Source organism: Dicentrarchus labrax, unplaced genomic scaffold (assembly GCF_905237075.1).
Source record: "Dicentrarchus labrax unplaced genomic scaffold, dlabrax2021, whole genome shotgun sequence".
Classification (NCBI taxonomy): domain Eukaryota; kingdom Metazoa; phylum Chordata; class Actinopteri; family Moronidae; genus Dicentrarchus; species Dicentrarchus labrax.
The window spans coordinates 24,453,467-24,475,545 of record NW_026136707.1 but is presented as its reverse complement, the minus strand read 5'-3'; the positions used below and the strand labels follow the sequence as shown (position 1 = coordinate 24,475,545).

General features: G+C 40.4%; 1 protein-coding gene across 1 annotated transcript in view; it reads left to right on the top strand.

Annotated features, from left to right (window-relative positions):
* Positions 1–22,079, top strand: part of LOC127367673 (dolichyl-diphosphooligosaccharide--protein glycosyltransferase subunit STT3B) — a 63,307-nt gene that overhangs the window by 25,561 nt on the left and 15,667 nt on the right. Inside the window, exons 2-7 of the mRNA XM_051407700.1 lie at positions 9,790–9,898; positions 12,475–12,762; positions 14,547–14,612; positions 15,567–15,666; positions 20,394–20,492; positions 21,175–21,321. Of these exons, the coding sequence (XP_051263660.1) occupies positions 9,790–9,898; positions 12,475–12,762; positions 14,547–14,612; positions 15,567–15,666; positions 20,394–20,492; positions 21,175–21,321 (809 nt within the window). The remainder of the gene's footprint in view (positions 1–9,789; positions 9,899–12,474; positions 12,763–14,546; positions 14,613–15,566; positions 15,667–20,393; positions 20,493–21,174; positions 21,322–22,079) is intronic.

Here is a 22,079-nt window from a genome sequence, read left to right as displayed (position 1 = left end):
TACAGGTATTACAATGTGATATTACAATTTCTTGCAATTTTTTCTTTTGTAGCTTTTTTTAACAATAGACCATGGGGGAAAGTTGAATCATCACAGGTCTACAGACTGTATGTCATCAGCTATATTTCAAAAACCCATGCACAGTACAATTGATTATTAATTAAATATATAATGAGTATTTCAGTAACGCCATTGCTATACTGCATATAAAACGGGTAATATAATTATTGAACTAAATGCCACATTTATCTGTTCCTATAAGAATAAAGTGTTTGTTTTTACATCTATACATGGATTTTACTTTAGTGTGTAGGATTTAGTTACTGTTCTCCTCTAGGAAATGTAGGCATATGTTTACAGCAGATTGCATTAGTTATAGTACTCTTTAACTATATATAGGGCTCTTTTTCACCAGCTTCCCAACAGTCACAAGAGGAGCACTGACATTGTTCCACAGCAGCCACACTGACGAGGCTGCTTACAGATGGGTCCGAAGACATTTTTTGTTTATCGGCCTGTGAGCACAGACATCGGCTGGTGCAGATTATCTCAGAATTCAAGATAATAGGCTCGATTAATCAGCCAACTGATTCGAGATGAATATTATGTTCCTTTTCTGCTAATAGAGCTTTCTAAAAATTACACACCAGACCTTTAAAGGAATAGCTCCAATGATCCTCCCTCATGTGATAGTGAATTTAATGTCTTTGGGTTTTGGACAAAACAAGCAATTTGAAGATATGACCTTGTGCTTGAGGAAATTTGAATGTACATTTACATATTTTTTTTGACCAAAAAATGAATTACTTAATGGAAAAAACCTGCCTATTTGCACACCTACTCTATGTTCTTTTGCTCGTATTTTCCTGTACTCCTCCTCTTTCTCTTCCTCCCTTTCCTCCCCTGTACATTCATTTGTCCTAATCTCCAGTCTCCTCATTCTGTTCTTTTTCATCCTCTCCTCCTCTCTTCTCCTCTCTCTCAGTAGATCACATCTCCGCCAAGCCTCAGAACAACGCAACAGTTCACAAACAGAGAACAGAGCCGCCCATCTACTATCTTCATGAACTGTGAAATTAGGTTTTACTTAAAATGGGGCCAGCGGAGTTTGGAGATGATGAGTGATTTAGGAGATGGTTGTTTGCAGTTACGGACAGATGGAGAAGCAGGAGAAGAGAGCCTAATTTCTTTCTTGTATGGCTGCTCCCATCTCATCAAGCATTCAGAGAGCCCTGACCAGTAACACAACATGGCTGCTTACACCCAGCACAGGCCAGAGCCAAAAAAAACCCCCAACCCTATTATAGTTTGTATCTATTTTACTCCAGGCCTCTGACCCCAGCCCACTCCTCAGTGAACATGTGGCTAGCTCTTTCCAGCATGCTGTGAATCTCGGTATATTTTAGCTTGCTGCCCCTGTGACCCCTGCCTCCAGTGATGTGATGGTATTAAACTATGGAGGCCTGTGCCAGCCCAATCTCCCTCTCAGGGATAATAGAGACAAACTTGACTTCCACCAATGCTTCCTCTCTCTGTTCGTCCTCATCCTGACCCCATGCTGTGCTAGTAAGCTGAATGGTTCTCATCGGAGCTTATAGCAATGCAGTGTTCTCTCTATTACACGTACTCTAAAAAAATAAGTAATTTGGGTATGTTTCCCAGGAGCCCAGGCTGATACATTGTTAGTATTTTGATGCAGTGGGAAAAGAGGGTGTTGAAGATATGACTGGTATGTTAAATTCAGTTATTATCATGTCAAGAGTCTGTTATTCATGGATCAAGTCAGCATCTATGTGTGTTTTTGTTAACTTCACATCTTTGGAATTTGGAAAAACTTACATAATCATGTTGGTGGAAAAACAACATGATTATGATTTTTCCCCAGTGACAATTTGTTCCTTATTCAGTTGAGACACTTGAGCAGAATCACACTCATATACTGACACACATTTTCTGCTGTTTTGAGGTTGAACTGGGACACAGTAGTAGATATCTGACTGACTGACACTGACAGTAACAGTCAGTTATATGGGCTTGTCATGCTCCTGGTAGTATAGGGCTTTTGCCAGGGACTTGTGAAAGTTAGTATGGAATCATTTGGAGCAAGGCCATTCCCGGCTGTGTGTGCTCTGTGTTTGAAAGTAACAGTATATTTACTCAAGTACTGCACAGTTTTGACCTACTTGTACTTTTTCCGCTCCTGCATACTTCTGCTCCTACTACTATTTTACTCCACTGGGTTTGTTTTAAAGCTTTAAAGCTTTAAGTTTCTATGCATATACAGATTATTAATACAAAATAATGAACAAATAAATGATGTTATTATAGTTTTAAGCTACTTGGCAGTACATAAAGTAGTTAGAATTAGCCCCATCTGTTCCAGCTGCAACATTAAATTGATGCGTACATGAATGCATCTGTATTTATATTAGAATGGGATATGATTCTGAAAGGAGACATTCTGCATAATGAGTACTTTTAGTTTTGGTACTTTGTCTTACAGTTATACTTTTACTCAAGTAAAAGTTTGAATGCAGGACTTAAACTTGCATTAGAGTATTTCTTGTGTTATTGCTACTTTTACTTAACATGGTATGCAGCTCAGGAGGCATTCATCCACTAATGGGAAGGTTGGCGGTCCGATCCCAAGCTCCTCTCACTGCATGTCAAAGTGTCCTTGAGCAAGATACTGATGTGTGTGTGTGTGTGTGTGTGTGTGTGTGTGTGTGTGTGTGTGTGTGTGTGTGTGTGTGTGTGTGTGTGTGTGTGTGTGTGTGTGTGTGTGTGTGTGTGCATGGCAGGTGTGTGCCTTTGTGTGTGTGCGTGTGTGTGTGTGTGACATGTAGTGTAAAGCGCTTTGAGTGGTCGGAAGACTAGAAATGTACTATATAAATCCTCTTAAGTAAAAGTTCTGACTACTTATTCCACCTCTGCCTGGGTGGAATCTGATGCTTGTCATGGTGTATTTTATTTCAGTGGGTTTCCCCGAACAAGACTGCTACCAGCTGTCAAATTTCTTAACTGTAATGTTCATTTGAATTAAAGTAAAGGTAGAAGGTTGGAACATTAGCAATGGTTTGGTCAGTCTCATCCACTGGCCATGCAACAACATGGGAGGAGTCTTTGTGTCTTGGAGCTGGGTATTTGTGCTCTAGAGGCCCTGGCTTTGAGAAAGGTGCAGTTCTTGTGCTATGCTTTCGTCGAAGTCAGATTTATAGCACGTCAGGCCTTTATACCAATACCTTTTAGCAAAATGTCTGACAGCCTTTGGGCTTTCTGTAACAAATGTTTGTGTGGAATTTGTTGGATTTACTGTTCTAGTAATCCAACATGGGGTATCCTGATACATGGGGTGACAGTATCCCCAAGAGATTCCTGCTTCAAAACAGAGTGTCCCTAAAGAATCTATCAATCTTAACAATGTTCCCTGGTCTCATTTGCCCAAAATGACCTGTTTTCAGAAGCAGTGTTATTACATGAAATGAAACCAAACACTTAAAGTCGTGCTGGTTTGCATGTCAGTGAGGCAGCTCTATGAATTGCCTCTTTAATGTTGGAGCACTGTATATAGTTAAAAACCATTACTGTGATACAGGAAACATCTGTCAGGGATGGTAGTCGATAGTGGTGGTGCTGTGTGTAGCTGCAGCTTTCTGTTTGCTCTGTGGCATCTTAGACAGATAGTCACTCTCTGCCCCATTATTCATCACAATGAAATTAGGGGTTTGAAGGATGGAAACAGTCTCACTGTCACAGAAGCTGTGGGAAATGATGCATCCCTGCATTTTATTGTAACTCTTCCAATCACATTTACACCTGCTATTGAAGTGCAGTGTGCACCATGGTGATTTGTCTTTATATGGGTAAATGTGATGGTCTTGTGTTATCGGCCTTGTGAGAACAAGCCAATGCTGATTAACTCAAAATGAGATATAATTGTCCCGATTAATCGGTCTATCTATAATCACAATATAATCAAATTGAATCATAACCCCTGTATGATGATATCTATTTTATCGCCAGATACTTGCCAATACACAGCACTATAAACAATTACTTGATAACTTAAAATAGAAAATAATCATTAGATTCAGCCCTAATTGATTCATCTGTATTGTAAATAGGTTTGTGATTGGTCCAATGTATGGATGGCCACTGTAGTTACAGGACAAAACATTCATAGTTGCCCTGTTGTGAGGATGCACACTGCTTTATTTGTTTTTGGACATTTTGGTGTAAATATCTTTATATGCATGTCTTTTATTTGTGTGCATATCAGCCCCTGTGTTTGTACTGTTTAGGTGTGTGTGTGTGTGTGTGTGTGTGTGTGTGTGTGTGTGTGTGTGTGTGTGTGTGTGTGTGTGTGTGTGTGTGTGTGTGTGTGTGTGTGTGTGTGTGTGTGTGTGTGTGTGTGTGTGTGTGTGTGTGTGTGTGTGTGTGTGTGTGTGTGCGATGCAGTTAGACTCTTTGATGCCACCTCCTGTCATCTCCTCAGAGCTGTGTGTTTTTCAGTCCTCCTGTGTCAGGCTCCCACACATGCCATCTGAAAACAGCAGGGAGCATGATCACCCTGCAATGGCTGCCTCGGCCCTGGCTGTCCTTGGAAAAGATAGTAGTACGGGTCATTAAAAGGTGACGCTGCCCTCGCTTTGGCTGCACTTTGGCCATCTGCCATGTTTAAAGATGCAGCAGAGCAATAGTCAGTGTGCGCGCAGGAAAGAGAAAGGGTTGGCAAAGGGCGTGTAATCAGAAATGATGAAGCAGGGTGGTAACTGCCAAATCTGACATAATCCTTTCCTGAACCGATGACCGAAGACACCATAACATCTAAAGGGAGAAAGGGACTGACACCTAATCAGTACTGATAAATAGATACATACATAAACAGTGGGTGTGTCTTTTTTGTCTTTTTTGAGACATCACTGATAATAACCTACGTCCCCACCCTCACCACTGCACTGCAGCACCACCAGAGGGTGATTGCCAAAGGGGAGACTACAGTTACTGTCAAAATAAAATGACGTTTTGGCCTGGAGGAATTTATGCATGCACAAGTTTGTTTACTTACTGTATGTATCGATGTATTTAGTTGAGCTCAGAGATGTGCGTTACACTATGAATAATTTTCCATATGCAGTGGCAGGCTGCAAGTGTTGCCATGGTGATTAGCCAAAATGATGCTTGCATTTTTATTTTCCTTTACTGTTTCAGTGTCTGCCCCCTGGGGGCCGGGGAAGTAAGCCCACATGGGGAACTGTGTTAAAATAGATTTACCTCTGTGCAATAAAGCTTTCAGCTGTGTGTCTGAATTATTTACACACTTTAATTTGTCTAGCTAATATTTATTTACCCAATGACAACTGACTTAGAATGATTGGTGTTTTTTCTGCAGTGCTTTGCTTCCCAAGACAAGACTTATTCATATTTAACCCAGAAAGCTGCTGCTAATGGAAGCTTAGTGCTGGATTTGGGGCTGGATTTTGTACAAAATCTCATGTATATGCTTTGTCAGCAATATATTTAAGCGAAAAAGTGTGAAGAAAACAGCACATTGTTTTCTGTTAGTGGATTTTAACAAATGGCCCTCTAAATATATTCTGCTCTGAACACTAAGGCTATTAGCTAAGGGTGAATAATGCATCCAGCTAATAGCAGTGCTATACATCTTTATATTTGTTTTATTAGTTTATCTTCCAGGTATAGGGATGTGGCTGACATAAGTAGGACATCTACAGTCCCTGGCTGAGTATTACTCCCTGAACTCCTAACTTGGTTCCATATCCTATAGGGATGCTTTGTCTTTTTAGGGCCAATACTGATTACTGATTTAAAGGACCAATGTGTAAGATTTAATGGCATCTAGCGGTGAGATAGCAAATTACAACCTAATGAAACCACTCCCCTCAACCAAGCATGTGGGAGAAACTACAGTGGCTGTTAAACCCGGGCCAGCATTTGGTTTGTCCATTCTGGGCGACTGTAGAAACAGGGTGGTTCAACATGGCGGACTTACAAAAGAGGACCCGTTCCCTGTGTAGACAAAACCAGCGCATTCTAAGATAACGAAAACAAAATATTTTCAAGTGATTATACACTAATGAAAAACACTGCACCTTTTAATATGATTAAAAAAGGCTCCATCTATCACTGTTTGGTTCCCAAACAGCCATTTTTGCACCTCTTTTACGCTCCTGGTAAAACTGGAGAATATTTTGTTGTTGCCATTAATGCCATGAGCCATCTGACCTTTTTAAGACCGCGACGTAGCCGCCCACTTCCATCTTGAATCCCAAAGTCTTTCGTTTTAATTTGAAAACCTTGTTCAGGGGCTGTGGAACAAGAAATTGAAGCTCCAACTCAGATACTAATTTTTCGGATTACACTTTTAATATATTAGTGTTTGATACACACACAAAAGAATTCCCCTAAAGCCATTCACATTTATAAAAGAGCCGTTAGCTCTGTCAGTTTGAACTTTCAGGAACAAGGAACGCAAACATACTGACTACATCAAAGGTCCTGCAGTGGTTAACAGCACGACCTGGAGACCATGTGAGCCTAGACCAGAGCATAAACTGCCTCTGGTTCCTGCTTGGTGTAGTCAGGCAGTGAAACCACTGTTGTGGTGATCAGATTTACTTATCTGCAGTGCTAAAGGAAAATGCATATGAGCTGAAAGGTTTGTCTAGCTGTCTAGCACAGTGGTAAGTAATTTCCCCACGGGGATTATTAAAGTATTTCTGATTCTGATTTACTGGCTTAATAGAGTTTCAGAGTAGAAAAAGATTCATAAAGGACAGTTGGACAGACAGTTGTTTGGTGGTTTGGGCTTATTTCATGCCCTTATCTGGCTCTGGGTCTGCACATGAAAAGAGCTTCCTATGTGTTAATGAGCCCAGATCCCATGGGTGAGACAAAATGTTGCTTCGTCTGAAACCCAGGCTGGCAAAGGTTTAAGAGCCCATCATCCAGAGAGTCAAGTGTGGGTGGTGAGTGTTTTCTTCTGTCCGCCGGCTAAAGTTTTAGGATACTGCTGGTTTTCTGGGACTCTGTAAAAGGAAAACGAGAAGCATTCTGTCAATCCAGCCAGGAATCCGAGCACCAAAGACCCGATGCAAGTGTGTGCAGGCACTTTTTCTCTCCCTTCTTTTTTCACTCAAATGACTGAGCCTCAAGAGCGAGCATGAACACCCATGCACGTACCCTCAATCTAGCACTCACTCCTAAGGGGGCTGAGCAAGCCATTGCTGCAATCCCTCCATCAAATTCCTGTTTTTCATCGCGGGACAGTTTCTATTGAGCACTTTAATGCTTGAGGAAAAGCTCAGGGGACAAGCAAACTAACTGCTGTGTATCAGCACAGTCTGTGTCTGCAAGCTAGGAGCTAGATTTGTACAATAGCAGCACTCTATCTACCAGGCTCGTCTAATTATAGATGAGCCTGTAGTTGGGTTGTTCCTCTTAAATCTTCGGCCGCTGTAAACAACTTGAGAAATGGATGACCGGCAGAAGGCTGAGGGAAAATGAGAAGAAGGTAATAGTATCAGGAAGAAAGTGCTAATGGAGCACTTGCATTTTCCCCAGGTGCTTTTTGTCTTCATTTCTTTTCACTCGACTAAGAGGAAATGTTAATAAAACCTTTTATCTACTCTGCTGTTATTTGAGATTCCCAACAATCTGACAATCATCAGTGATTGGTTTGTCAGAACCTGAAAAGATCTAAATGTATTTGTGATCTCCCCTTACCAAAACAAGGACATTTCAGTCTTTCTGGATAGCTTTGGGTGCTTGAACCCCAGTATACCTGGGCTGCAAGTCTACTTTTCTTTTGGGCCTTTTCCACCAACAGGGAACCAGCTCCATTCTGGTTCACACATCTAGTTTTGGACTGTATTTTTGACCCAAAAAAATCAATTGGTCCGTAACATGAAAAGTAGGTTTCCAGCTGGAACCAAAAGATAGGTTATCGTTGGGAACTAAAGTGGGTGAGTCATATTCTACAACTTGCAAGCCCTCTGTTGACAGTACATCCTTGATTACTATGGTTCCACTCAAAACTGGTGGAGACGCAGGTTGGTTTGCTAGATAGCACCGAGGTTCCAGAAATCTTGAACAGAAGCGGTTCAAGCCACAGAGATGATTTAGTGGAAAAGGAGTTTGAGTTCTCCATTTAGACACTGTTCACACATGTAGATCAAACATCCCAATACTGTTAACCATTCACAATTGTAAACATCTCTCTTGTTGTCACATCTGTAGTATTTCCAGCTGGCAGCTGCTTACTAGCAGTGGCCCTGATGCTGGCAGAATCTTCAGGACACCTCTGAATCTCTTCTCTTTCCATGCCTGCTGAAATGTCAGCCTCAGTTTTGCAGTTTGCTGCTTGAAGTCATTCTACAGTTCTTCATCTTGATATTATTTCATCAGTTTACCTCTATGGTATTACAACTTTGAAATGGTTTCCATGCTGTGACTTTGTTGTGACATAGTCATAACTTCCGACCTAGCTCGTAGCTGGGACTTTGAAGTTTCTTTTGTTGTATTTTTTCAGTTGTGTTTTAAATTCTATTAAATGCGCTAAGTTGAAGCCTGTTTGATGTCAACTTTTCCCCAACCTCCTCACAGTGCATGGTGTTTGTACTTTTCATACTTTTCACTGCTGCTTGTCTTGCACAGCTTCAGTAGCTTGGCTACCACAGCAGGTCAACACACCTGCTGGATCAATAAATAGTAAAATGAAAATTGAATAGATTTTTTTCCTAGATAATCTAAGATTTATTTGCAGTTGGTGCTTTAAAATTAGTAGTAGTAATTAGTATGACGTGCTGAGAGCGGGATTGCAAGCTCAACGTACACGTCCCAAACAGATAAGATCACAGCAATAGCATGTCTTCATAAACCACCCTTGTTCGTCTTCATACAATATGTTGGCAAATTACAGTCAATATCAATACAATATGTGCTATATCGCTTTGTGTTGTGTCTCTCCTTCGTCTGTTAAGATAACTGAACATTTTGTGAGTCTCGAGGCATTGTCACTTTTTATTTAAAGAAAAATAAGTTATACATGTTGCTCTTAAGTTTGTATACATGCCAATAATCAAGAAAGAAAAATTCACATCATTACAAAAGCACCCACACTCTCTCCCATCACAGTACTTCTATACCGGTTCTGGACTGGTAGGGAACTTAAGAATCCAAAAAATAAGAAGTGGTAGTGATAACTACAAAAATAAAAATAGAATAAATAAAATAGGTGAATATACAGCAGTAAATAAAGTAGACAATAACAGCTGTAAAATTAATACATTTGTCTGCCCCATATGTACCTTTCCTCATTCATAACTTTTCCGGCAAGTAATATCTTATAGTGGGGTGATAACTGCGATGGCAAAATTAACAACACAAATGGTAATAATTATAGATTAAGTAAGATAGTTTGCTGTATACATGTATAACTCTCTACTTGCTGAAACAAAGAAAGAAAACTGAACCAGATGAGTGGAGTCAAAAAACTCTCATTACCCAGTATCTTGCCTTAAAGTTGTTATAAAGTTTATCCAGGTTTTCCAATAACTCAAACTTATCTTGTTCAAGCCTGAGACAAATTTGCTTTAAACCCAATTTTGATTCATTCTATGTTGAAGGTTGATTAGTTTGGTTGAAGTTGGGCTTGTTTTGGTAAAACCTAAATCAAGACCCATGCTTCCTCACTTCAATGAGACACTTATCTTCTGTAGCTGCTCTGTTTGGTTTCTGACACCCTCTGCCTTTGTCTCAATGTTACAGGTTCAACTACAGGTCGACTCACCATCTCACCACCAATGGCTTCTATGAGTTCCTCAACTGGTTTGACGAAAGAGCCTGGTACCCTCTGGGTAGGATAGTTGGGGGCACGGTGAGTGTTGTAATGCTGTGTGTGGGTGTACTTTCAGCCCCATCCTTTCTTTGTCCTTATTTCTCAAGAGTCACATTACTGTGATGAATCTTCAATCATCCTCTTAAACTCACACACACACACACACACACACACACACACACACACACACACACACACACACACACACACACACACACACACACACACACACACACTTAGTAAGCATGGCTGGCTGCTTAAAGAGCTCCTGCGGGAGGCAGGGAGCTAGCAGTGAGCACTCATACACACATAGTAGATCTGTCTTCATAATGGCTAAAGAACAGACAGACGGGGGTCACTTTTAACACGTCATTGCACTGCAACTCATCTCCTCCACATATTTCTATCCCTCTGTGCGATCCTCTGTGTTGGTTGATGAAGGGAGAGCTAACGTTTGTTGGCTAATTTATTCTCCAGAGTGATCTTTTGGACATTGACACTAGCTGAAAACAACAGCCTGTTGTTTTGACTTTGAAGCAACCCTTTGGCATCTCATGACACTAGAAAGAAATAAAGGACAAAGATGGATCTCTACTTAAGAAGCTTTGCTATTACACTACCACTCAGTCTAATGTAGGGCTGCTGCTGACTAAAGATTTTTCTAGTCAACTAGTAGTCGTTAGATAAAGCCAATAGTCGACTAGCACTTTTATATTAATTTAAATGTATAGATTTTAACAGCCACCTGTTAAGTGATAAAGGAAAAAGCGGTAATGATTCTGAATGTGTCAGAACAACCAGCAAGGAGACTGAACATTTGGCTCATTTCTTTCAACAGAATAGAACATCACACAAGTCTCCTGGTCAATACACAGAATAAATAACTTCCAACTTCACTTAGGCGACAAATATTTGTGGATTTATCGATACAATGGATTATAAATGATAAATTTAACAGGTAGCTACAAATGAACTCTTTACAAACTCGCTCCTCTTGCTCCATTTTATTCCTCTCCGGTCCCTACCTGAACCCCCCCACCCACCCCAGAGTCTGTTAGGGCCGCTATAAATCAGCTGGTCTCCATTGGTTCACCACGCTCCAGTTCTGTCGCACATTCTGGCCTGGTGCCCTGGCAGTATTCCCTGCTGGATCTTACGCAGGTAGTGTTTAAACTCTCTCTGTCCTTCGAGCTCCCAGTTCGGGTAAAGTCAGTTAGTACAGCCACTAACTAGTTAGTGGGACAAGCTTCTACAGTTAACATATGCACCAGTGCATTGGGAAGAGACTTCCTGTGTTACGAGAGAAAAGTTCCGTGTTTCAACCATCCCCTGATACCTTTTTTTTTTTTAAACATATTTTTATTGGTTTTTTGTTTTAGTACACAGAGGTTGGGGCATGATCTGACAAAACAATACTATCATATATACAATTAGTTATACTGGGTAGCAGATTAGGAAATAAAAAAATAATCTATTCGGCAGTGGGTTTTAAATACTGCTGAGTAGAATGAGAATTCCCTTTTGTTAGGGTTTTGAGTCCTCCATGGATCACAGAGGCTCAGGTCTTTCATATATTGTTGTATTTTCTTTCTTGTTTGAGAATGGGATGTATCCATCCCTGGCGAGCAATCAAGCTTCGGGTCTAAAGCACAATTTAAGTCACCTGCCCATATTATCTTACCACGAAGGGTGACCATTCCCTGATACTTTTGTTCTGGTGACGAGGCGCAGCTCTTGAACGGAGTTTGACATAGTTTTGTTCTTCTGCGACTATCCGACTAAGGAATAATGTGCCGACTAAGACTCAGCGACTAACAGTTAGGCCGACTATTAGGGAGCGACGCTAATCTGTAGATCATTTTCCTGATGAATAGGTTGGTTGGTTGGTTGGTCTTTCCAAAAGCCCTTGGTGACGTACTCAAGTGTCTTATTTTGTTCACAACCCAAAGATATTCAGTTTAATGTCATAGAGGACAAACAAATATTTCACATTTTAGAAGGTGAAATCAGAAAAGTTGAATTCACTGCTTTCTTAGGGTAGCATGTAAGTTGTAGCTAACATGTAGAGTTAACAGTAGCAGTTTTAAAACTAAATATTTCTATATAATATAATTTTTCAGTAACATGAAGTACCCAGCTGCAAACATTAGTTGAAGTTTCCCTTCCACGTACTGTAGGCTATGATTCGGATTCAAATATGCTTTTTTTCCCTTCAAATAACAAGATGGTTTTGTGTGTAGTCACTTCAGTACCATTTTCTGTCATCAGATCTATGCTGTTCAAGGTAATGATGCAGGCTGGTAAAAGCATATTTTCTGTCCGGCAGCTCTGAGCTCGCAACGAGCTTGTAATGTGAATTGCTCATTCAAACTGTTGATGGTGGCATTTTGCAGTCACAGCAGTGAAACGACGCATGAAGCAACACTTGTTCAGAGCTCTTACTGCTTGCTTATCAATATTGGTGCTCTTCTTCTCACATCACATCACAACATTGGGGAGATCTTTTTTTTTATTCAGACTTTAATGATAACATTTGGCTCTTGGGCTGCCTGTCTGAACTGAGCCTGAATAATCTCTGCCCTCATCTTCCCCTCTGTTTTCCCCTCATCCTCCAGGTGTACCCAGGCCTGATGGTCACAGCGGGCCTCATCCACTATGTGCTCAACCTTCTGCACATCACCGTCCACATCCGAGACGTGTGTGTGTTCCTGGCACCGGTTTTCAGCGGCCTGACCTCCATCTCCACCTTTCTGCTGACGAAGGAGCTGTGGAACCAGGGCGCGGGGTTGCTCGCAGCCTGCTTCATCGCTATCGTCCCCGGCTACATCTCCCGCTCTGTTGCTGGCTCCTTTGACAATGAAGGCATAGCCATCTTTGCCCTGCAGTTCACCTACTATCTCTGGGTATGCCTATACATACTTTATTAGTCCTCCCATAGTCCCGACCCAACATTATGAAGCTATTTACAACGGTTCTTGTCGCTGCTTCAGCTGGCTGCTCTTTCTTAGAAGATGAGGGATAAAGTGAAATATTCAGACTGCAATACAAAACTCATGTCTTTTTCCTACAATGATTTAAAGCTGCAATAATCTCTATTTTTCTATTAAAAAAGAATCAAATGAACATGTTTATATTAACAATGAATCAAATGAATATGTTTAATGTGAAAAGTTTTGCTCTTATTGATGAATTCACATAAAATGATGTTTTAACCTGATAATCAGACTGAATTGCCATTTGGTTTAACTTCATTATTGAGCCTGATATTGTGTTAATGTTCACAGTTTTCTGCTTGGAAGGGGTTACTGACCTTCCTTACTAGAAAGTGAAGTATCTGTCACACAGAAGCTCTGGTTGTGGATGTTAGCAGCCATAAGCTTTGTTTTTTCATACTGATTTAAAAAAAAATAAGCCAATTTTAGGTTGTTTCTGGTAGTTTACTTGCATCATCCTGTACAGATGTGCTGATGTCAAATTTTCTGTCACCATTATTCTGACTCTGGCACATGAAGATCCAAGGGCTACTTTTTTGTACTGCCTACTAAGTTAGGACTGCCAGAGTTGTTTCTCCAAATGGGAAAACAGCTTTCAACCCATCGGCTATTGTCTGGCGATGAATTAGCCTCTGGGGGCAAACCACACCATGCAACCAAAGACCACTCACTAGCACTTGGACTACAACCGGAGTCCCTTTGCGGAGATTCGTCCCCCCACTCTCTTCCCTTTCCTGTCCATCTCTTTAGCGGTCCTGTTGAATATAGGGGGGAAAAACAGAGTAGTTTGTTTGACCATATTAAATGTTCTTTTAGTCCAAAAAGACTACACACATTAGAGTCCTTTTAACTGTTTGTTTGTCATCAAGATATGATGAAGTTTTCAGGTGAACTTTTTTCCATTAACCACAGACATAATAATAATTCCTCACACTGGTCGTCAGTGGTTTGCACATGCGGCTATATGGGCTAATGTTATTCTCAGTGAACCTGATCAACTACAACATTTCATGCATACCTCTGAGATTTAAAGAAGGAATCCACTGTCCCAGTTATGAAGCCCTGAAGTCAGTGTTAATTGGTGGTGTGGATAGATGGGGATAACCTGGTTTAAAGATGAACATTTTAAACAGATTCTAAATAAATCACACACACACGTAGACACACGGGACTTTAAAGCTTTTACCTGCTGGGATATGCTTTGACAGAAGAGTAACTTTAATAAAAGTCTCAAGTGACTGCTTCCCCCTTTCTCCTTACTTTATCACTTATAAACTCTCTCTCCTGCTCTCAACTTTCATTCCATCCCTTGCCTCCTTCCATCAACCACATCTCATTGGCTCAGCCTCCTCCATTTATCCAATCTCATCCAGCCAATAGCAGCGCCTCCCAACCGTGCCTTCGTTAAGTCAGGGCTCGTTAGCCCTGTTAAGCCCTCGTTAGCAGCTCTCGTGCACTGCGCCGGGGAAGGTAAAGATGTGTAGAACATGGTGCTCTGCTTTGTGCAGGTCATTAAAGAGGGAAACATGATGAATAATTCAGACACTCCTGTTGGGTAAGCGGCAACAGAGCACATCTTCAAGGAAAAAATAGTGAACAGAGTAGCTCAAGTTGGAATGGAAGCAGTTGATGTAGAAGTGTGACACCATGCCTGCGTGCACGTGTTGGTTAACGCTCTCCTATGCAAACTGCAGGTGAAGTCGGTGAAGACGGGATCAGTCTTCTGGACCATCGGATGCTGCCTGTCCTATTTCTACATGGTGAGAACACACACAAAAGCATTTTATATTCATATTTTATGAGGAATTTTATTGACCACATTCCTTCCTATACCTAATGTAACACTAAACCCTATTGCTGACGTCAAAACTAAACAAAAATCAGTCATAACTTAGAGGGAGAGCAACCTGCACAGCAAACACTCCTGTGAAACACAGATGCAGCACAAAAATGATCACTGTGCCACTCACAAATAAGGTTGCAATCGAGCATTTGTGGACGTCCATCAAATTTTGTTTGCCTCACATCACTGAAAGCCATTTACATTAGACAAAAGCAGATCTTTTGGGGAACCTTCTCCCTTCACCACCTATCATTCAGCCAGACTGTGATGACTCCGTGATGAATCATTTGAATGTCTCAAGCTGTGACGCCTCTTCTTTGGCAACTGCTCACCACTTGGGAGTTACATGACACTTAGACAATAAGCACAAAGCTTGAATAGGTGTGCGTGTGTTTAGACAGCATAATCTGAATTGCAGTCTTAACGCTGTAGTCCATAACTCATAATGATTTCACAGCTCTCAGGTGGGCTGTGTAGGTTTGCACCCTCCCTCTTTTTGCTACCTATGCCATTATGGAAGTGTGTGTGTGTGTGTTGTGAATAGGAAAAAAAAACACAGCCACCCTTCAGTTCCCAGCCAACAGGGACTCGTGGGCTGGTTATAATACTGATTATTCACTGCAGTTGAAAGCATCGCACATATTCAGCAGAGATCAAAATCCCATTATGACTAGAAGCAGTAAACTAACAGTGTGTGTGTGTGTATGTGAGACTGTATTTGGTATTTGTACATGCCTATATCTGTGCAGGTGAGAATGTGTGCATGCATAATCCAAATACACCTCCACTGATTACTTGTATTGCTAAAGCTCTAAATTGATAAGAAAATGCTCTTAATATTAAATACACTGTTTTTTTGTTTTTTTCGCAGGTTTCAGCTTGGGGTGGTTACGTGTTCATCATCAACCTTATTCCTCTTCACGTATTTGTCCTGCTTCTCATGCAGCGCTTCAGTAGGAGAGTCTACATAGGTGAGATGCAGTGCGCACACACGTACACATGAATACTTTAGTTCTGTTCACATTAATTCAAGGGCATAAACAGACGACTTAGGGGGTTTACAATTATGCTCATTTGACATTCAGTGTAGCATATTGAGGATAAACAAACAACATAAAGGGCAAGGTAACTGTACAGTCAGCAGCTACACACACACACACACACACACACACACACACACACACACACACACACGCTTATTTTCTGTACTTTCCAAAGACCCAAAGCCACATTGATGTAAGGTACAACACAGAGTAGCTTATTACTTATAAACACTGTTACTGGTAATTAATACCATCCACTAGCAACTGATTTTGTGTCTGTAATTAGACAGATATCAGGTTTACACAGATTCCCCAGAGAAGGGCGGAAGGGATATGGGATAAAAGTAAGAGAGATTGAAAGGGGAAATACAGGCTGGGAAATAAAAGAGAAGGAAAGAAGATGAAAGCTGTGTTCCCTTCAAAGAGCTCGCCTTGTCGCACACCCCTGAACTCGCCTCACTGATCATGAATCAAAGTCCTGACCGGGCTCACAGCGCCCTACTGATGCCACAACATATACCATTGTTTCAGATCCAAATCAGTAGCCCATACATATCATACCAGATCATAATCCTGTGGAGATAATGACCCATCAAGACTTGCAAAGTGCACAACTGGGCGAGGTTAACTTAACAAGAAAGCTGTGGATTCAAAGAGAACCCATACTGAGGACTGCTAGAACTTACAACAAGTTGAGAGAAGGGAGATTGAAAGTAGAAAAGACGAGAGATGAGACGGGGTGACTGGTGAATTCTACATCCTCCAATAAGATTATTGGCAAAATGAATAATTTAGCATCAAGCTGACTTTCTCATCTTCCTCACTTGGCCTCCTACCTCCTTTATCCTCCACCACCCCCCCCAACATTCTTTCCCCTCACCTCCTGTGTCTGTGTCTCTCTGAAGACCAGCACTGTACGTTCTGCCTGCAGCAACACAGTAATTGAGTTAGTTCAAAGTTGTAATAGCTCACCGTGTTCTGTGATGCATACCTTGTACTGTCATTTGGAGTCCAGTCTGTGACCTGCTGTCACACACCAGCCCCCGCTCGCTCCGTCTTCCCTGTCTAATAAAAGCAGAAATACCGTAATGAAATCCAATTGGAATTTCATTATTTCATAAGCAACGTCTCCTCTGCAGTGGAATAGAAAACTTAGAATAGAAACTCCTCTGATGGATGCCTCCACTCTCTAAACAGGCATCTGCTTGGCTGCCAGTTCCCAGTACCAGTGCAGGCCGTTGCATTGCACATTGCTAGAGAGCAGATGCCATGTGCCGCGTGCTGGGACACTTGAACAGGGCAACACTGGGCCCTCATCCATTGCAGAACTGCACTGCCTGGCTTTCAGTAGCATTTATTATTTTATTATTTATTAAATTAGACTAGTTGAGAGGTTTTTGGAGAGGTAGGACACCACATATCATTTTTGAGTTTGGATGTAGTTTCAGCTGAAAATGCAGACATCTTTAGGTAACTGCTTAAATAGCAGAAATGACAACTTGTAGGTTATGCCAGCTTTCCAACCAAAGAGCTTTCACTTTTTACCAACAAATCAAATTGGAGTGGCCAGGAAGTAAATGAAAAACAGCTGCTTTGGGTCACCAAAGGCAGTATTTTGTTATGGTCATAAAGTACATTAATACCCAAATTGGCCCTAATCCACAGATATAAGAATTAATGTCAAGGATATATTATATTCTATATTTTCTTCTTAAAAAAACTCTAACCTGACTAAGCCTGATGGTTTGTTACACATAACCATCTGTGAAGTCATTGTTGGAAACTGAAAAAATATTTGGCAGGTGATTGGATGAACCATCTGCCTTCAACCAATCAGATCAATGAACCATATGACCTTCATATCACTAGAGCACCAAATGAGTATTAATCCCCAACAAACTTTTCCTCCTGTTTGAGTTACGTTTGAGTTACGTGTGATAGAAACTGTGTCCAGCAGTAAAATACGATGAACTCAAGGTCCTCTCACTAGCTTTTTATGGACCTTTCAGCCGCGACCCATGGTCTTCATCAACAGATTGAGTTTGCTCATTTGTCATGAAGATGGAATTTTTTTTTCATAGAAGAATATTGGTTAACGTCAGCCTTAGCTTTTCATTATTACACTGTCTTTTTTGACTAAAATGTAAGCTTGGTACACTGATAAAAGCTGCATTGTTAAAATGTGTACGTCATGGCTCATATTGTATTGAACTTTTTTGGATCAGCTGAGCCTCAGAGTTTCACTCCTCCTGTGTTGTGCAGTTTAAATCAAACACCTCCAGTTTCTTCATGTTTGGATGCTGTTTGACTGCAAAGTGATCTCTGAGAGGTGCAGTGCACAAAACACCGCTGCAGTAGCAACTCTCTATCAAAGGTGCTGCCAATAATAACTTGCAGAAATTCAATGAATATACAATTGACCTTGTTATATACATACAGGATTATTATTATTATAGCAGCACAATATACAAGGTGCACCAATATATACTAAAACCTTCCCACAAAAATCCTGAAAAGAGGTTTTTAATGACAGTGGAATTAAAACATTAGGCATGGAACGATATGAACATTTCACGTCAAAATGATCTTGGCCAAAATAATTGCACTACACACTGTTATCACGCTAATCATTAAAGAAATATACTTCACTTTACCTTACATTTACCAAATTTTCCCTACTCTGGCATTCCTAATAATGTCGTCATCATCAGAAGAGCTGTGGAGGTAGAAAGTGATTGAGTCAGAGACAGAACAACCTTGGATCTGCTGCTTTTCAATGTAAATAAAACAGTCTGGTCTGTGGGACTTCATGACCGTCTTCTCTGAAGGACTGCAGAGGAAGCAGTGAATACACATACACTCTGATTGGATAGCAGACTTTCTTTCCCCTTTGTTCCCTCCAGTCTTGTCAAGGCATTGAGCTAATAATGATCCAAAATAATTTGAAAGTATGTGTTGCTCCAACAGAACAGCAGGCTATTTTCACAGCAAGGCACACATCTTTTGGTGTAATACCAATAATAATCATGTCTGCCTGTGAAGACAGCAGTGGAGAGAGTTGAGGTTTGATTCTATGCCCAGACACAAATTTGCGAATACTTTTTCCCCCCCCACCTCACACCCACACACACACATGATTCCCTTCAGTGTGATCTGATGCCTTACCAATTTATTTTTAAGCGCAGCCACAGTTGAAGAGCAAAGAGTGGAGTTTAGAGTCCTCGCTCTTATTGCAGTGTCGACCACATCATCCATCCTTTTTCTCAACATGGAATGATAATTCCTTTTAAATGTTGCTTTTTAATGCACCAGTTAATTAAAAATAAGATTGTTCAGCACAAAAAAATCTAATGATGAACTGTACATTTTGAGGAAATTTCAGCTGTTGAATAGTAAAACAGTCTCTGAGTGAAGAGGAACCTTCTACTTCTTGATTCTGCCTCCCACCTACTTATTTTGCAGTCATTGAAAGAGAGAGACCTGGTAGGTTAGATACCTAAAAGAGCTGTGATAACATAATTAGTAGTCATAATTCCTTTTGTTGTAATGAAGCATTGTAGTAAATACAACATATAGACACACATATGGTCAGACTTGTCGAGTTAATTATATGATTTCTAGCCATTTCGTGATGTCTACACTTCTCAGCTTGCGTTTCTAGTACGGCTCTGCGGCTTGTTGAGGAGAACTAACCGTTGTGTTTTACTGGCTGTACTTTGGCAGTATCGGACCAGCAGAGCTTGTTTGGGAGCTTTTGTTATTGAGGCTTTGTTTCAGTGTTTCTGACCCCTGAGGGCTTGTTTGAAACAGTTTTTCAGGTTTAGTTGGAGTGTTCACAGCGAGCCTGTTGTCTGGTTGTGCTGCTGCTCTCGTGTGTGTAAATCGTTTGAACTCTGAAGCTTAATCGTTCTTAGACTGTCAGTCATGATTTAGGCTCAAAAGGCATTTTGTTCTTGTGTAGTGCATCAAGGACTTTGTGAGGACGTATTTTGAAGAGTCAGAAATGTACAGGAGGAGCAGTGTTTGCATGTGCTATCTTTCACATCCTTCCCAGATCCTGATCTTTTGTAGAATGTATTAAATTACCGACATCATTTTCAATTTAGTAATATTGTAAAAATGAACAAATCCCAAGAAAAGATCACAATCAACAATGTGTTAGTCCATCTCTCAAAACTTTGGGACCTTCCTACCCTGTCTGTGGCACTCCAGCCCATCAGTAACTGAAACTTAGTGGTGAGGGTTGCAGAGGTGTAAGAAAATATCGACTTACTTATCATGATATTTTGTTTTTTGGTGTTGTATCGATTCTCAAAAACACTCTGTTTTTTAGTTTAAACCATTAGGTAGTAGTGTTGTAATGTTATTTTTCCATGCAGATGGTAGTGTGTTCTTCATACTATTAACGTTTTCCTAAAATGTTATATTTTTTTTAATCAGAATATATTGCCTTGCTTACAGTATTGCAGTATATTGAATCATAACCTCTCTATCGTCATACGTATCGCATTGTCCAATTCTTGCCAATACAGAGCCCTAGGTTGAATGTGTAAGTAGTAATAATAATAATAATAATAATAATAATAATAATAATGTGTAATAAATAAGTAGTGGCTTGTCTTTAACTGGTCTTAACTGGTTGTTTCTCCCTCCAGCCTACAGCACCTTCTACATCATCGGCCTGGTCTTGTCCATGCAGATCCCCTTTGTGGGCTTTCAGCCAATCAGGACCAGTGAACACATGGCCGCAGCAGGTCAGTAACCGATAACCTGTGGTCTGGGTGGAAAGTGGAAAATAGCATTGGAAGCCAATAATGTGTGTTTACTGCAGGCATATGGAGTAAATCTTCAATGCAAATCTTTTTTTAGTAATTAATAAAGTAGTTCATGTACGTATGGACATGTAAGTTCTTTCTTGTTATTGCTAAATACATGCATGACAGTTCTGTTATAAGAATGTGAACCTGTCCTTTTAAGGCATCAATGTATCATTTTTTTTTAATTCCAGTGAGGACCATATGGATATCTGCTATAAAATGAGTTCTTTAAACACAATCTGTGTTTGAGCCCTGAAACCAGAGTATGTAATGATGATGAGTTAATATTGGACCATTCACCGGAGACAGTTCTCATAATGTCAGCGCCCACAGCAGCTTGACTGTGCCAGTGTTGCTGTGGAGGACAATGATTCCCTAAACCATTCGTGCACATGCACAGAACTGAAACATTGTAGGAAAAGTAGATGTGATACCTTTACCTTTTTAAATATGCTTCAATAACTGATTAACTGTACATTAGAAACACAATTTAGGACAAAGAGCCAAACTTGGTTATTTTGGTTTAAAGTTTCTTATCACTGTTTTTGTAAACAAATATCTAATATTATGATCACACTGGTATGGTGTTTCATATTGTATTTGTGCTGTATCTCTGCAGGTGTGTTTGTGCTGCTTCAGGTCTATGCCTTCTTGCAGTACCTCAAGGACAGACTGACCAGGCAGGAGTTCCAGACTTTGTTTTTTCTGGGAGTCTCTGTGGCTGCTGGAGTGGTTTTTCTCTCTGTCATCTATCTGACATACACAGGTTGGTTCACATGGTCTTTGGTCCATTGAATAGCTCTGAAATACTTTTTCTTCACAGGGAAAAACAACTCATTTAAACTTGAAAGTGATGCGACAACATTCTTGTTTATTTTGTACATTTTTACGCAATATAAAGCTAAATATGCATAGCACATCATTACTGTGCAAACAGGCTACAGTAAAGCTGGACAGTCTCTTGGTTCCACCGTCAGTCAAGCTGGAGTGTTAGCCGTGCAAACATAAAGACTAATATGGATTTGCATTTTCAGTTTGATGTCAAAGGAGAAAAGAAACATTCATACACAGCTGTGTACATAACAGCTTTCCCATTTTCACTGTGTTTTAGGTCAGATTGTTTGTTTGATTTTACATTGACTGCTGCTACATGATTAAAAAGAACTGCTCTGGGTGCCCGAATTTATGAGTGAAGCTTTAAAAGAATGGGGATCAGATTGGTATTAGGAAGTAAGGTTTTGTTACACAGTACATAACTGTGGTTATGAAAAATCATTGTTGTGGAGAGGATGACAGTGGAATGAATGAGTGATTTTAGACATTGAAACATTCACAGTCATTGATAACAGCAATTTTCATGATGGAGCCCTTACTTTATCAGAGATAATAGACCAGTTTTATACAGCCAAGCTGGAATCAACAATGGAGTGAGAATGAATAGGTTGCTAACACTTACAGTCAGGTAAAATGCACTGTATAAAGCAAGGCAGCAGTGTTTGGATTAAGCCAGTTTATTTTGCACCG